This window comes from Poecilia reticulata, chromosome 2 (assembly GCF_904066995.2).
Source record: "Poecilia reticulata chromosome 2, P_reticulata-male-v2, whole genome shotgun sequence".
Classification (NCBI taxonomy): domain Eukaryota; kingdom Metazoa; phylum Chordata; class Actinopteri; order Cyprinodontiformes; family Poeciliidae; genus Poecilia; species Poecilia reticulata.
In genome coordinates this window covers 26910585-26926063 of record NC_088831.1, presented here as the reverse complement: position 1 = coordinate 26926063, position 15479 = coordinate 26910585, and the positions used below count along the sequence as shown (strand labels likewise).

At 40.2% G+C, this 15479-nt stretch overlaps 2 protein-coding genes across 2 annotated transcripts; both read left to right on the top strand.

The window, feature by feature from the left end:
- Positions 1–34: 34 nt before the first annotated feature.
- otc (ornithine transcarbamylase) lies at positions 35–4291 on the top strand. Its single transcript, XM_008435144.3, has 10 exons — positions 35–695; positions 802–940; positions 1035–1116; positions 2230–2317; positions 2464–2617; positions 2691–2813; positions 2889–2942; positions 3014–3163; positions 3835–3972; positions 4054–4291. The coding sequence occupies exons 1-10, from the start codon at positions 613–615 to the stop codon at positions 4111–4113; spliced, it is 1071 nt and encodes a 356-aa protein (XP_008433366.1). The 5' UTR covers positions 35–612; the 3' UTR covers positions 4114–4291.
- Positions 4292–5448: 1157 nt separating this feature from the next.
- gpr161b (G protein-coupled receptor 161b) lies at positions 5449–15032 on the top strand. The gene is made up of 6 exons (XM_008435131.3): positions 5449–5771; positions 7615–8002; positions 9347–10068; positions 11193–11300; positions 12398–12523; positions 12673–15032. Exons 2-6 carry the CDS (start codon positions 7659–7661, stop codon positions 12933–12935), a joined length of 1563 nt encoding a protein of 520 aa, XP_008433353.1. The 5' UTR covers positions 5449–5771; positions 7615–7658; the 3' UTR covers positions 12936–15032.
- Positions 15033–15479: the final 447 nt, after the last annotated feature.

Sequence of the window (15479 nt, the reverse complement as noted above, 5' to 3'; positions counted from 1 at the left end):
CACGATAGTGACGTCATCATGGCCATGTTGGACCCAGACACCGCTACATGTGCTCGGATGTGGGTCCGCTCCTCTTCCTTTAGCCGGAAAGACGATTGGAGTCATCCGTCCAACAAGAGCGAAGGCTTGGCGTTTCTGAAATGTTATTGTTGTGTAATTTTACACCACTAGAGGGCGATGTTGTAGCGGTGACAGGAGGATCTCAATGGAGTATGGCAAACTGAATACACGTGTCTTGCTGCTAAATTTCTTCATGTAACTTCTGTGTACTGTTGTTACGAAAAGCCATTCTTTCTGTTCTATTGACGCTTTTTTTTAAACCGTCATTCTGCCATTCAAACCTTTCAATGGTTTCACCAATCCTAAACTGCGCACTGGTTTTCTAGCTGCAGCTGGGACGTGATTACGATCGCCCTTCGGTGATCAGTTTCCAGCTAAATTAAAAGCAGCCCCAATCAGCAGCTGTAGGTTAAATCTCTTTTAAGCTCCACCCACTCGTAGAACCGCAAAATCCCCCCCATCTCCCCGGTGATTAAAACGTGCGGACCCCATGACTCACTGATCCAAAAAGTCGCTGATCCTTGCGCTCTTTTTAATTTCCTTTAAACTGCGATGCCTTTAAATCGTTTCTCTGTCAGCAGTTGCCTTTTAAAATGTTTGAAATCTTTTAATTACATCCCGCTAAGAGGATTTAGGTAAGCAACTCCAGTTTATTTAGAGGTGATTTGCACTAAAAACCATCTCTTGTCATAATTGCGTGGTTGTGTGAGTCTAAATCATACATTATTGCTGCCTTTCCAGAGGTGGAGCAGCTTCCTTGAGCTCAGTGAGCTTAAAAGGTCGCAGCTGTCTCACACTTAAAGATTTCAGCTCCGATGAAATCAAGAGGCTGCTGTGGGTCTCAGCGGACCTCAAGCATCAGATAAAGCATGGAAAGCAGGTATTTAAAGGGAGCATTTTTTAAATTTATTGGTAAACAAGTTCATATTTGCTTGACAGAGTTTGAAAGAAGCCAAATGCTATTTCTATTTCAGTATCTGCCTCTTCTGCAAGGAAAGGCGATTGCAATGATATTTGAGAAGAGGAGCACCAGAACAAGAATGTCCACAGAAACAGGTGCTCAGTTTGTATGTCAGCATCTACGTGGGGATTTAACAGAGAACTGTGTTGCTTTTATTGCTTTTTAGGACAGAAAATAGCGTAACTGCATGTGTTCTGGTGGTGTTCTCTGCTCTGATACCCTTATACTGCCTGTCATTGTTAACAGAAACAAAAGATCTGCTGAAAGGCACATTTTCAGGGCAAGCCTGTGACAAAACACAGAGCTTCATCCACTGGGTGCAAAACGTTGCTTCATTTTTGTCATAACCACCAACTTATCAAGTTATCCTGTTGTGGTTTTACAGTTTAGATCAACTCAAAAGCATGCACGTTATTATTCCTTTAAAATAAAAATCGTAAAGTGTCTAGCACTTTTTACTCTGACGCCTGCAAATAAAATCCAACTGACAGTATTCAGAAGTCACCTATTCACTAAACAGAGTCCACCTGTGAGAAACTGTATCTCAGTGTGGGGAGAAAAAGAGACGTTTGTTGGAGAACCTTAGTGGTCAAGTGGCATCGTGAAGACCGAAGAACACAGCGTACAGTTCAGGGACAAAAGTGTGGAGTTTAAATCAGCTTTTGGTTGTAAAAGACTTCCTACATGCCAAAAGACTTTGTGTGGAGGAAAACAAACACAGCAACTGCGCATCAACCTGGTAAAAGATACAGACTCTCCTTCCATCAGGACACAACACTAAACACACAGTCAGAGTTTAGATAAATTCATATTCATGTTAGAATGGCCCAGTCAAAGTCCAAAGCTCATTCCAATTAAAAATCTATGTTCATAGATGCTCTCCGCCCAATAAAACAGAGTATGATACATTTATTTGTGGTGGAAACACTAGAACACTTGCAGTTGTTCTTATTTTCAGATTCAAATTTGAATCTAATTTTCTTCTGTTGGTCCATCACAAAAAAAAAAATCACAGTAAAACTTACACCCACAAACTTAATTTGTGGGTGTAATGTGACAAAATATGAAAAAGCTTAGCGGTTATAAATATTCTTGTGAGATCTATTTTCTGTTTAATGTGTAGCATGTATGCTCAGAATGTTATTTTTATGAAACAATTTCTCAGTATCTGAGGCGGTTCTGAATAGAAAAGTTTATTCATATTTCAGGTTTTGCTTTGTTGGGTGGACACCCCTGCTTCCTAACCTCACAGGACATCCACTTAGGAGTAAATGAAAGCTGCGCCGATACGGCAAGGTAACACACACACACACGCACGCACACACACACACACACACACACACACACACACACACACACACACACACACATTCAACTACATTATGTAAACTTGTGGTGCTGCTGTTTTTCTTGAAAGCGGTGTCTCCTATCTTTCTGCACAGGGTTCTCTCTGGACTTTGCGATATCGTTTTGGCGCGGGTTTACAGTCACTCCACGCTGGAGGAGCTGGATCGAGAGGCTTCCATCCCCATCATTAATGGACTCTCTGAACTTTATCACCCCATCCAGATTCTGGCAGACTTCCTCACCTTACAGGTGCCATTTTCCCCCAGCATTCTGCAACTTTGATTCACGATAAACTTTCTTAATCCCCGCTGTTTTCTTCTAGGAGCATTATGGGTCTCTTAGTGGACTTACAGTGAGCTGGATTGGAGATGGAAACAATGTCCTCCACTCCTTCATGATGACTGCTGCCAAACTGGGGGTTCATCTAAAGGTTGCCACACCAAAGGTCCGCCTCTTCTTCTCAGACCATCATGGGTCCTGATGGGTTTTCCTGTCTCACTGAATACGCCGTTCTCCACAGGGTTACGAACCAGACAAGGGAGTAACTGAAGAGGCGCAGAGGCTGTCCAAGCAAGTGAGGACCTAGACTACTTACAGTCATTTATCGATTAGCAATATTCACCGCGAGTTTTTTTCTAATCGCAGCATGGTACCCAACTTGTTCTGACCTCGGATCCGATGGAGGCTGCCCATGGCAGCAATGTGTTGGTGACCGACACCTGGGTCAGCATGGGCCAGGAAGAGGAGAAGAAAAGGAGGCTAAAAGATTTCCATGGCTACCAGATTACAATGCAGGCAAGCAAGAAGAGGCTTGTTTTATTCAAATATCAGCTAAATTACTCTGTAGTGCCTTCTCATTCATATCCCTTGAGGCTTTTCCTATATTTTCTCATGTTACTACCACTAAATGTTGATGAATTTTATTGGGATTTTGCATGACCTGCAATATTTTTTTGCAAAATATCTCAAGCTCAGTCAGAGACTCATGGAGAGCATTTTTGAAAATCAATTTTCAAGTCTTTCCACAGCCTGTCACAGCCTGGTTTTCTTCTTCCGCCAGAAGAAAACCACCCACACAGCACTACCACCACCATGTTTCACTGTAGAACCGAGGTGTTCAGGGTGCAGTGTTAATTTTCAAAAGTTAGTTTGAAGCTCCTCAATAATTTTCTCGACAACTTGTCCGAGTTTCTGAATGCACAGAATACTTTGTATTTTGTCCTTTTCTCTTTCCAATTTTGTGACAATTTGCGAAGGTCTGTCACATTGAATCCCACTGAAGCGAGTTGACATGTTTGGTTGTAGTAGTAGTGTAGTGTAGTGTGAAAATCCCAAACTTCAGCAAGTCTGAAACCATTTCTGGACACAGAAATCCAATGCCTATTAATTAGTTGTGTCACTCCAGCAACTTTAGCAAATATTTATTTTCATTTTGTCGTGGTGGGGGGCGGACTGGATGAACACAGACCGGAAATGTGGCCAAACCAAATTGGACATTCCTGCACTGCCTTCCCCGGAAGATGGAGGAGGTGGATGACCAAGTGTTTTACTCATCCCGCTCCCTCGTCTTTCCTGAGGCTGAGAATAGGAAATGGACCATCATGGTAAGAGAGCAGTTAGATACTTCATATTTACTCCTCATCATTCTTTCTGGTTACTAATATCAGCCGTTTTACCTTTTTCAGGGTTTGATGGTTTCTCTTTTGACCGACTACACTCCACAGATCTCTATGCCAAAGTTTTAAACTTAACGTGGAATTTATTTTTGACCTACTGATGAAAAAACATGTGTTAACAGAATTTGTGTTTACTTTTATAATTGCTACATTTACCAACAAGGAAACAATTATTGCAATTTACTTACGTCCATCTGAACTTGATGTAGGGTGCCAGCAATAAATAAAAGGATTGTGTGCGTTGTGATTGATTCATGTTGCAGTAAGATAACAACTTTATCCAAAAGCGTGAAAACCGTTTTTGAGAGATAACTTTGCTAGATTAACCTGAGTTCAGCTCAGACGTGGGTCTGACTCTGTTTTGTGAAAAAGCGACACCAAGTGGTCAAAGTCAGTAACGCGTCCCGGTGTCTGATTGGAAGACGGTAGATGACGTGTTTTGCTTGGGATGGGAATTACGGCCCTTTTCCTGGATCCTGATAATATAGCTTGTCTCTGTACATAACATTTTGGTTTCATATAACTATGCAAAGTTTGAGTATAAAATAATTTTTCTTTATAAGACTGCACAGCTTGGGGGCAAACAGAGAGACACACAAGACAAAAAATGATGCATGCACATATTAATATCTGACGGCAATTTAAAACCAAATTAACCAGACATTCAAGATTTTAGATAAACACTGAAATAAAGTGTAAATTGTAGAAATGTTGTTAAATTCGTGTTTATTTACGGAATGTTTTAGAAAAGGTAAAAATACAAGCACATTTTTGGAGGACTTCTTTTCATGCGTACAAGGCCTAATCATTAAATTGAGGTGTACCTTATTGTCAATTTGAATTTGCCTGCATTAAAGAAACACATGGTTAAAATAACAAACTGTCTCCCACCTAAAGGAACCGTCATTACACTTAATTAGTGAATCTGTCTCTCCTCTTCTCCATCTTCAGTTTTTTCTCTATCTTATATCTGTATCATACAGATATAGAATATTTGCACTATTTTTTATACAGACAATGCTGTGAGCATGTGAAAACAAAATCAAATTTGTTGGTTATGAACATAAACTGATTCTGATAAATGACAGCCCTCATTTATGTAATGAGCTGGCAATTAGAGCCGGCTCAGTTGCGAGCGGCACACTTGTAGCGGGAAGCTATGATCTCCGTGTGTGGTCCAGACGGATCAAGTGATGCATAACAGTTCATTCATAAACAGATACCTCCATCAACATGTACCCATTCATAAACATTGTTTTATAAACAAAGCAACAGAAATACACTGCCTGTGGTTCTTCAGAAAAAAAAAAAATCAAATGCATTTTTTATTTGTTTAATACCCATAATATAACAATGATAAGACGTAATTTAATTAAACAAATTCGTTAACCACGGGGTTATAACAGCACTGCTTTAATGGCAAAGAGAAAACAGCATTTTTCCTCGACGACCACCCACACAGAGAGAGGGTGGCAGCTCGGAGAGGGAGCTGGAGCTTTGGGTGGGAGGCGGCGGAGTTGAGAGGAGGACGCCGCCATTGCAGCCACAGCTGGCCGCCCGAGATAAATCTCATACCATCCCAAACTCTTTCCATATTCACTGGCTTTGCTTTTTTCCCCTCTGGTTTGTCCCGCTTTTGTCGGGTCTCGAGGAAATACAAAAACAAGATGGACGTTTCGTCTTCGCTGACAGTCGAAATGTGGAGCCCCAGCGCCGAACAAAAGCAGGTAAAAGCCCGAGTTCAGCGGGGGACAATGGGGAAAGTTTTAGCCAAACTTAGCTAACTAACGGTAGCTGTACCGCTATGGAGTCTGGAGCTGGACGTTATCATCAGCTCAGAAAGCTCAAAAAATACCAATAAAAAAATCACAAACGCTGGTTCACTTTAACTACTATTATTACGTAAAGTTGTATTTGTATACATACACAGAAATTAAGATCGGTTTCTGGTGTAAAATTGTGTCAACATATTCACATTTAAAGCCTCAATTTTCGTTCGAGTTCAATCTTTGGGCGCTAGAGATGTACAAAATAGTTTACATGTTGCGTTGTAACAGCTCAACAATCTGTGATTATCAAGTGAAAGACACAATAAAACACATCTAAAGTTTTGTGCATCTTTTAAGACAAAAGCAAAATCAATCCACCATCTGCAGTGGGTAAGCTGGACAAATTTTAGTTTGATGCTTTCATGGTGATTCGTTAAAAAAAAATTAACGAATCACCGGATGTAAAAGTATTCTTTAAGATTCTCTAAACTTATTTGTAATGCATTATTTAATAATTATAACTACAGTTGTAGCTCTTTCTTTGGGGGCTTATAAATGGGTTTTAATTTTAAAATGAGATCATAATGGGATTATTGAAGTAGTACTAGCTGTAGTAAAAAAATAGATCTTCATTTACATGGTTCTTGTACAATCTGCAAAAGTTAAGGATTTGATAAAATTATTTTCTTGGTCTGGATATGGATGGAAATATTTAGATGCTTTGGTTATTATTTGCGCCATTGTCTAAAAGCAGCATCCGTACATTTGTTAGCTATCCACCCATTTATTTTCCATCCTTCCATCAATTTATGTCTAGCCATCCATGCAATCCTTTATCTAAACATTTATTTTTCATCCACCCATCCATACTAGAAACTTAAATAACTGCTGTAAAATTTTCTAAATACACAAATTTATACCTTTGAGTGTTTTTATGTTCTTTGGCGTTGTTTTGCTCAAATATACCACAGTGTGTGAAACATCTCCTCAGATTGTATTGCTTACATGATCCACATGCTGTGAATGACTCACTACCTTCAAACTTGTTGCTTATTTTGAGTTTTGCAAGTACAAATGTACAAGGCAGCACAGTTTATCATGTTTATATCATCACCACTGTCGGTGTGTGCAATATTCATGTCACAAAAGGACAAGTTGGAGTGCAGCAATTGTTGGCTAATATATTCCAAGTGGTATGAAGTTGCATTTCACATGCTAATGTATTATTTAGCCAGTTGGAGAGAGTCTCAGGGCAGCAGATGCTCACACCGGACACAAACTACGTTGCCCAAAATGCAGAATAGCGCAGAATGTAGGAACCATGGTCGAGAAAGAGAGGAAAGAAGAAAGACATGCATATGTGTCGCAACTGATCATTGCAATATTTACCAATATTATCGACCTCAATCTAACAGCATTTTTGCTTTTGCCCTTTCAGTTTAGACGTCCATGTTTCTCTAGAACCCTAAAAAGTAAAATAAAACTTTGCTAACTTCAACCAATCTAATGTTTAAATTGGTGGATTTTACCAGTTCATACGTACTGTTAAAATATGTGTTGTCATGTGTCAACCACTTGAGAACACATACCAATCATAAGTGCTTAAATAGAAGTCATCTGGACTTAGGAAACTTTCTTATTAGTTTTTATAAATTCTCTTTCCCAGTCATGTCAGTAGGGTTCAGAAGGCTTTGCTTTCAACTCTTTGTCTTCTGTTTCAAGCAGAAATATTCTCAAATAATACTTTTCTGGTATGTTTTCCTACTCAATATTTGTGTAATTTTGAGTTCCTTCCCTTCAGACTCCCACAGTTGCCTCGCCTGTCCGGTGGTCCAGTCTCTCACCATGAACGCCAGTAGGAACTGCACCTCAGTGGGGAACGGCGATGGTCTGGCGGTCCTGGAGACGGTGTCCATCGTCACCATCACGCTCCTGGCCTGCCTGGGGAACCTGCTGATCGTGGCCACCCTCTACCGCCGACCGTACCTGCTCACGCCCAGCAACAAGTTCGTGTTCAGCCTGACCCTGTCCAACCTGCTGCTGTCCGTGCTGGTGCTGCCGTTTGTGGCCGTGAGCTCGGCGAAGCGAGAGTGGGTCTTCGGGGTGGTGTGGTGCAACTTCACCGCGCTGCTCTACCTGCTCATCAGCTCGGCCAGCATGCTGACCCTCGGCGTGATCGCCATCGACAGGTCGGTACCGGATCAACCTGGAGTTGCAGTTAGATGAACTCTGCATGTATTGATATCCAGAGATATTGATACATCTGTTACTGTTTTTTTGTTGTTGTTGTTGTTGTTTTCTTCATTTTGCCTGAAACAATTATAACATATTTCTAATTTCTTATTAAAGTGTTACAGATGGTATTTGTGTGTATTATATTATCCTAAATCTTAAAACTGAAAAATCTAATTTGTTCATACATTTTTAACATTTTGATGGCTTTTTGTTGTGGGTTTTTTTTTTGACATCACAAATACAAATTTGAATGTGTTTTAATGAAATATTCTAACACGAAATGTAGCATAATTGTTAAGTGGAAAGTAAAACTTTAATAGTTTTTAAAAATATTTACTGAAAATATGTGGCTTGTGTTTCCAATCAGCCCTCTTTAGTGTGATACCCCTAAATAAAATCCAGTGGAACCAATCGCTTCAACATGCCACCAGATTTCTAACTTGAGTTGACTGAGAGGTGGTGGCAGCATCATGCTGTGGATGTGCTTTTATTTTGATAGTTGAAAATGTGCTGATCAGAGTTGATGGGAAGATTAATTGAGCTAAATTCAAGAGAAATGCTGGAAGAAAACCTTTTAAAACCTTTAATGAGGCAGGACAGCCACACTAAACACACAACTTTAACTACAGTGAAATAGTTTGGGTTAAAATCAAAGTCAGGTGTTAGTAAGTTTTAGTGCAGCCCTTAATAAGCTCCTTTCGGTGGCACTGAAACACACTGAACAAACTGAGTCATTTTACAATGAAATGAAATTTTCCAGGATTTTTGATTTTTTTGCTGTAACAAACATTTGAAATTCTTTGCGAAACTCTGGGAAGCAATCAACAGCTATTTATTTGACTGAAAAGTCTAAAGAGAATAAAGAGGCTGCTCATTAGGACTTATTATTTACATGAACTGTACTTTAGTTGAGCCAAATTTAGCATTTAAAGCTACTTGAGATAACTTGTGTATTATTTCCTCGGAGCTCACAAAGCTGTGCCTGTAAATTTTCTCAGCAGCTCTCGGTCCACCGTGTTCTCACTGCTTTCCTAATTATCCTCCGCACCTTTGGGGATTTCTGGTTACACAGCAGCTTGTTTGTTCTCCTGCCAAGCTCCCGTCTGTCTGCTGTTTTCATCTTTTACCAAAACGCGTTACAGCACCGTTAGTGGGTTCGTGCAGCTTTCAAGCTCCTGTGTCGCCCTCTTCCATCTCAGCAGTCTCTGAGGTTTATGGATCTGCAGTCCCCCCCCGAGAACCACGTTCAGCTGCTGTTTGACAGATTTCTCCATCTTGTTCCCATTTCATCCTGCCAGGTACTACGCCGTGCTCTACCCGATGATCTACCCCATGAAGATCACAGGGAACAGGGCGGTGGTCGTCATCGTCTACGTGTGGCTACACTCGCTGGTGGGCTGCCTGCCCCCGTTATTCGGCTGGTCCTCCTTCGAGTTTGACTGTTTGAAGCGGACGTGCGTCGCGGCCTGGTCCAGAGAGCCGAGTTACTCTGCCTTCTGGGTCACCTGGTGCATCCTTCCGCCCTTCTTCATCATGTTGGCCTGCTACGGAGTCATTTTCCGCGTAGCTCGCATGAAAGCCAGAAAAATCCACTGCGGGACGGTCATTGTAGCCCAAGAAGACTCAGCTGGAACTCAGAGAAACGGACGCAAGAACTCAAGCACTTCAACTTCCTCCAGCGGGAGCAGACGGAGCCTCGTGTACGCAGGGAGTCAGTGCAAGGCCTTTGTCACCATCCTGGTGGTGATCGGCACCTTTCTCATAACGTGGGGGCCGTACGTTGGGGTGGTGTGTACAGAGGCCCTGTGGGGTCAGGGCAGCGTCTCCCAGGAGCTGGAGACTCTGGTGGCGTGGCTCTCTTTCTGCAGCGCCGTGTGCCACCCGCTCATTTACGGCCTGTGGAACAAAACGGTGAGGAAGGAGCTGCTGGGGATGTGCTTCGGCGATCGTTACTACAGAGAGTCGTTTGCCACAAGGCAGCGGACGTCCCGAATCTTCAGCATCTCTAACAGGATCACAGGTGGGACAGCAGCAGGGACGATAGTCTTTATGGCCATATATTCTCATGAGTTGGATGTTTCTGATTATCAGTGCGCTCATGATGTGTTAAAAATGTAAAAAAATAGAATAAAAAAGTTAGAAAACAGTAAGAGTGAAATAAGTGCAGCAAATTCATAGGTGCCGGTTTTTTTGTTTACTTTTATTTTATAGCATTAAAACAAAAGTTGACCAGACTGCTTCAAATTTTAGTCGCATATAAGATAAAATAAAATTGAATAAAAATAACTGTAGAATATACAATTTAAGTAATTAAATCCATCTCTGCTCGACTCAAAAGCCAGAGAAGGTGCATAAGTGTTCAGTAGATAGTAAATGATTCCAGTCTAAGCTGTGTAAATATGTATCGCTTTGGAGCAGCAAATTCACCTTAAAGCACCTTCAGTCTGAAAGCAGCCGAGATGGCAGATGTAGCTCACTCATGCCGGCTGATGCAAATATGACGCAAACCAAGGATTTGCTGCCATTTTGTGGTTGTCTAATTACTTTATGCCTGGTGGTCAAAGGTGCATGGATGGCTTAAGGAGTTACATTTTAGAAGTAATGTGAAAATGGAGAAGAACACAATGGTGATAAAGTGGGGAAAAAAGAAAAAAAAACTCTTATTTTCCCCAGTATTTACCTGTTTATCCAACTTTAGAGAACTGTCCAGTATTGCAGTAAATTCCTCATAGTGGATCTAAGAAACCAAAAGCTTTGCCTCAAACCAACTCACCCGTCCTGTTTTCATCGAGGCTCAACTTTGTCCAGTCTTGGTTTCAATCACACAGCCCAAAATCAGTGTCAGTGAATCTCTGCTGTTCAGTTCAGCTGAAGGCAGGAAGAACTGAAAGTCATCTGCAAAATAATGAAAAGAAAGGTTGATTCTTAAAAAAAAAAAAAAAACTGTGGTGGACTGAGTATTGAGCCCTGGGGAACCCCAATATTGGCACCAACATATGTCACACCAGAATATCGTATCGACATCTACTGAGCATCAGCCTGCTAAGATTTTCTTATAAACTGTCTATGATCACTTGACTAATGTCAGAACAAATTGTTTCTTTGTGAGTGTGTGTTTTGTGAATGTGTTTGTTGTTTTTTCAGACTTGGGTATGTCCCCGCACCTAACCGCAATGCTGGCCGGAGGAGAACACCTGTTGACCCCAGGAAGCAGCACAGGAGACACCGGCTTCAGCTTCACTCAGGACTCAGGTCGGCAATACACACACACACACACACACACACACACACACACACACACACACACACACACACACACATCAGAAAACACTCTTCTTTATGTTCACATCAATCTCTCTTATCCATAATAAGACCATAATCTCTCCCCACAAACTTTACTGTACACTTGACACAATTCAGTCATGTAATTCTCATTCTCCAGGCGAATACCTAAACCCAGAGAGGAATGGCACGTCACTCCAGAGATCACGTCTCCTTTGCTCTGGAGTCCATACTGGGATTCATGTAATAATTTCTTTCCCAGATGATTATAGAATCAGTCTGGATGCCTAATGTTGTATTTTAGACACCAGTGGCCATGGAAGCAGTCGGATCACCTGAATCCAGTCATTTGGATGAAAGAATCAATATTTTAAGCAATATATAGTTCATGTAAAATCGTTTTGTTTTTGAGAAGAAACAGAAAAGGTTCTGTTGTACTATAATTTTATTAAGTCTGTCAGTATGGTAGTTTTTGTTATGAAAAATAACAACAACAAAAAACCTACTGTTCTACTTCATATTTAACACAGATAAAGATATAAGTGACCTAAACCAAGAAATAGGCCTGTCACTATGTCAAATCTTTCTGGAAGATAAATTGTCCCAGAAGTTATTGAGATAAACAATAGTATTGTTTTGAGACCAATTTAATGGAAAATAATTAGTTTATTACTTATTGCGACAGACTGACCAAAAAAGAAAGTATGCTAAGCCTCTTTGTTACATTACTGTTAAATAAATTAAAATGCTTAACTTATTGTCCCCTCTACCTCATATTCCAATTTCTTATTTAAAATCCTTCAAATTGTCAAACTTTTTTTTCTTTTTTTTTTTTACAAATTTATCTATCTAGCTTGGAGTAAAAACCCAAGTTCTACCATAACAGTAGGATAATTGTGGCTTCAGGTCAGCCTTGGTTCCTCATAACATTCCTGTTCGACAGCTCATGTTTCAGCTGAAGAGCTGGCATTCAGGATGAGTAAGATCACGCGCTTCTGGTTTTGTTGTTTTTCCGACTGGGAGATAAAAAGGATCACAGGGAGCCGCCCTTTGTGCTTTACCTGCAGGCACCGATGTGATGCTGCTGGAGAACTCCTGCACAGACGGCTCCTCCTTCCCCTCACAAAACGGGAATCCATCCGGGAAGAGGCGGAGCTCGGTCACCTTTGAAGACCAGGTGGAGCATTCCAAAGGTATCCCATCATTAAGTTTCCTGAGAACAGGAAGCTCAACAAAAAAAGGCAACTTTTCGTTGGAAATAAATGGAAAAAACATGGCTATACACCGAGTACGAATGCTGTTTTTTGTTGTTGAGGTTTTTCTGAATTGTCATTTTCCTCAGCTGAAAACTCGTCTTCAGCCCAAGTCCACGCTGGGATTCACAAATCTCTCGACTCGTTCGCTTCCTGCTTGGCGAAGGTCATCGAGAGCGACGCCAAGCTCGCGCTGTTCGAGCAGAGTCTGTTGCCGCAGGGGGGAGGGCTCTTTGCGACGAGGGGGGCGCCGAAGCCCAGACACCCGGACGGTCAGAGACTGAGGCTGGAGAGCATCGACGAAGGCATCGTCAAGGACAACAGGGAGGAGGAGGAGAAGAAGCTCATCTGATCGCTGCAGGTTTGGCCTTCGACTGCACACTAAAACACACTGTGGTACGGCTGATGAATTCTGGATTCTCCGACATTATTGGCAGACAGGAAGAGGCACTTTTTCACTCAAAGGAACGCCGTCAGTGTCCGGGCGAATTCTTCTGTCATATTTGTACTCTTAATAGGAATTTTGTACTACTGTAACCTTACATGGTAATGTTGTTTTGCTACACATTTTTTTTTATTATATATTTTTAGTATCTTAATGTGCTGTGGTCAGTTTGAGTTAAAATAAAAACAGAGAAATTGAAAAAAAAAAAAAAAAAAGAACTAGTAAATTGTTCTCCTCAGATTCACTCTGCTAGTTTCTCTCATGCAGATGTTTACGGTCCAAATTAGGTTCTGTTGCAGCAAAGCTTCTTGACCCAGTTTTAGGTTTTTTGTGCTCGATGACTTAAAGGATTAGCAGCAAAAAGGGAACCTGATCAGCACCGACCGGATAGGCTGTTATTTTTATGATGCTTCTATGCCTTGGGAATATAAATTTATTTATTTTTTCAGGTTTGATCAGTATAAAAAAAAAAAAAAAAGTAATGTATTGATTCAAAATACTTTATTCATGCATATTTTTTCTGAAGACTAAAATGAAATCCTCATTCTGACTTCAGGATAAAATAATCATAAATAAATTTCATTTTTATGTGAACTTGGCTACTTAAAAAAAACCAACTAACTTTTCAGTCAGGCTTAAAGCACATGCATGATGCACCAATCAGGCATAAACTCTTTATCAGTGCACTCCTGACTTCTATAGATTGGACTCGTTTGTCCAGATTAACATGATTGCATTGAGATCTGGGGACATGGAGTCCAAGTAAACCTTAAAGAAGTGATTCCTCAAACCATTCCGGACTCATTTTGCCATTTTGTGTCAGGCCGCATTATTCAGGGAATATTTCCTCCACCCTTATTGATCTGCAGCTTCTTATGCAACCCATCTGTTCAACTGAGCAACACAGGGCAACTTTGACCCTCCGTGTGCAGCAGTGAACTCTGGTAAACCACGGTTTCTTCGCTGGGCCTCTTTTGATGGACACTTGGGAATGATATGACCCAGTTCTGAAGCCATCACAATTCAGTTCTCATCAGATTATCAAAGGCTGAGTGTTTCCTGTTTTTCTGCTCTTAACATACCAGGAAAAGGTCACTTGTTGCCTTAGTTACCCCACCATCTTTTCTTTACTTTATTCAGTTTTACTCAGAATTTCAACATAGTCTCACCAGTTCAGGTTTATAAAAACCAGAATGGAGTCGTTTAAATGTGCAGATTTATCTAAAATGTTGAAAATCACCTCAGGAATCAGAAAGATGATTTTTGAAAAGCCTGAAACTTTAAACATAAAAAATATGTAGAAATGGTCTTGATTTTAATACAAATCCTTTAAATACATTTGCTTCATCTTGTTCATTTTTATGTTCTGGTCTTTAATTTTAGCAAATGCAGTTTGATGTCAGGCCAAACTAAGGTCGTAAAAGTTCCAGTTACATTATATTGTTTTTTTTTTATTATTTACAGACAAATAATCAAAATTGAAATCACAGATAAAAAAAATAGTCAGTTTTATACAAAATGTCCTCTGTTTAGTTCAGTTTCAGGGTTTCTTTTTTAGTCCATTCAGATTCAGCATGAACCCTTTACATTAGAGAAGAAAACTGATGCAGTTCAGCAGCAGAGCACAGAGGTACTAAAAATGGTCTCTAGTCAGTCCCTAAACTGACTGCTGTAGCAAATATTTCAGAAATAAATTATGCTGAACTGATGGTTCACAGTCAGCCTACAGAAATGTTTTCAGAGGTACATGTAGCTCATCCATTTCTACACTTTTATTTATGAAACTCGTATTATAACGTTATTCCCTCATCAAAGACATACCTGGAATGTATTTATGAAATTCAGTTTTATTTTGTATATTCCCTTATTTTTTTCAACTGGTACTTTTTTAGTAGGAAAAAAAAACTACACATGAGAAGTGACATAATCTTCGAGGTTCACTTCATTTCCTATTGTAACTATAGATACAGATATTTGTATTAAAAGTTTTTACCATCAAACATGTCTGCTTTGAGTGGAACTCAGTATTTCCGTTTGTGAAGGTTGTGTGTCTCTGCCAATTCAATTTAATTCAAAGTCAAAAATACTTTCTTTATTGACCTTAACGGGAAATTATAAATGTTGCTGTACCTCGTACAATCAAAGATTCGTCAGAGATCTCCTGAAGCAGTCTGTATTACAGCTAATCTGAAGGAGCCTCTGACTGAAGACGCCGTTTTTCTATGAAGAGGATGCTCAGGCTTGTTCATGATTTTCTTTATTTTATGTAAACTCATGAAGACGCAAGAAAAATGAAAGGAAGTATCAGTAATTTAGTTTAACTCCGAGTAACGTCAAGAAAACTTTACGTGTTTATATTTTGGACAGTAAGACGAACGTCAAGATGCAATCTTTGGACTGTTTATGATGCTGCAACAACAGAGGAAGTTATTTAAAGTGTTTCTTGTACAT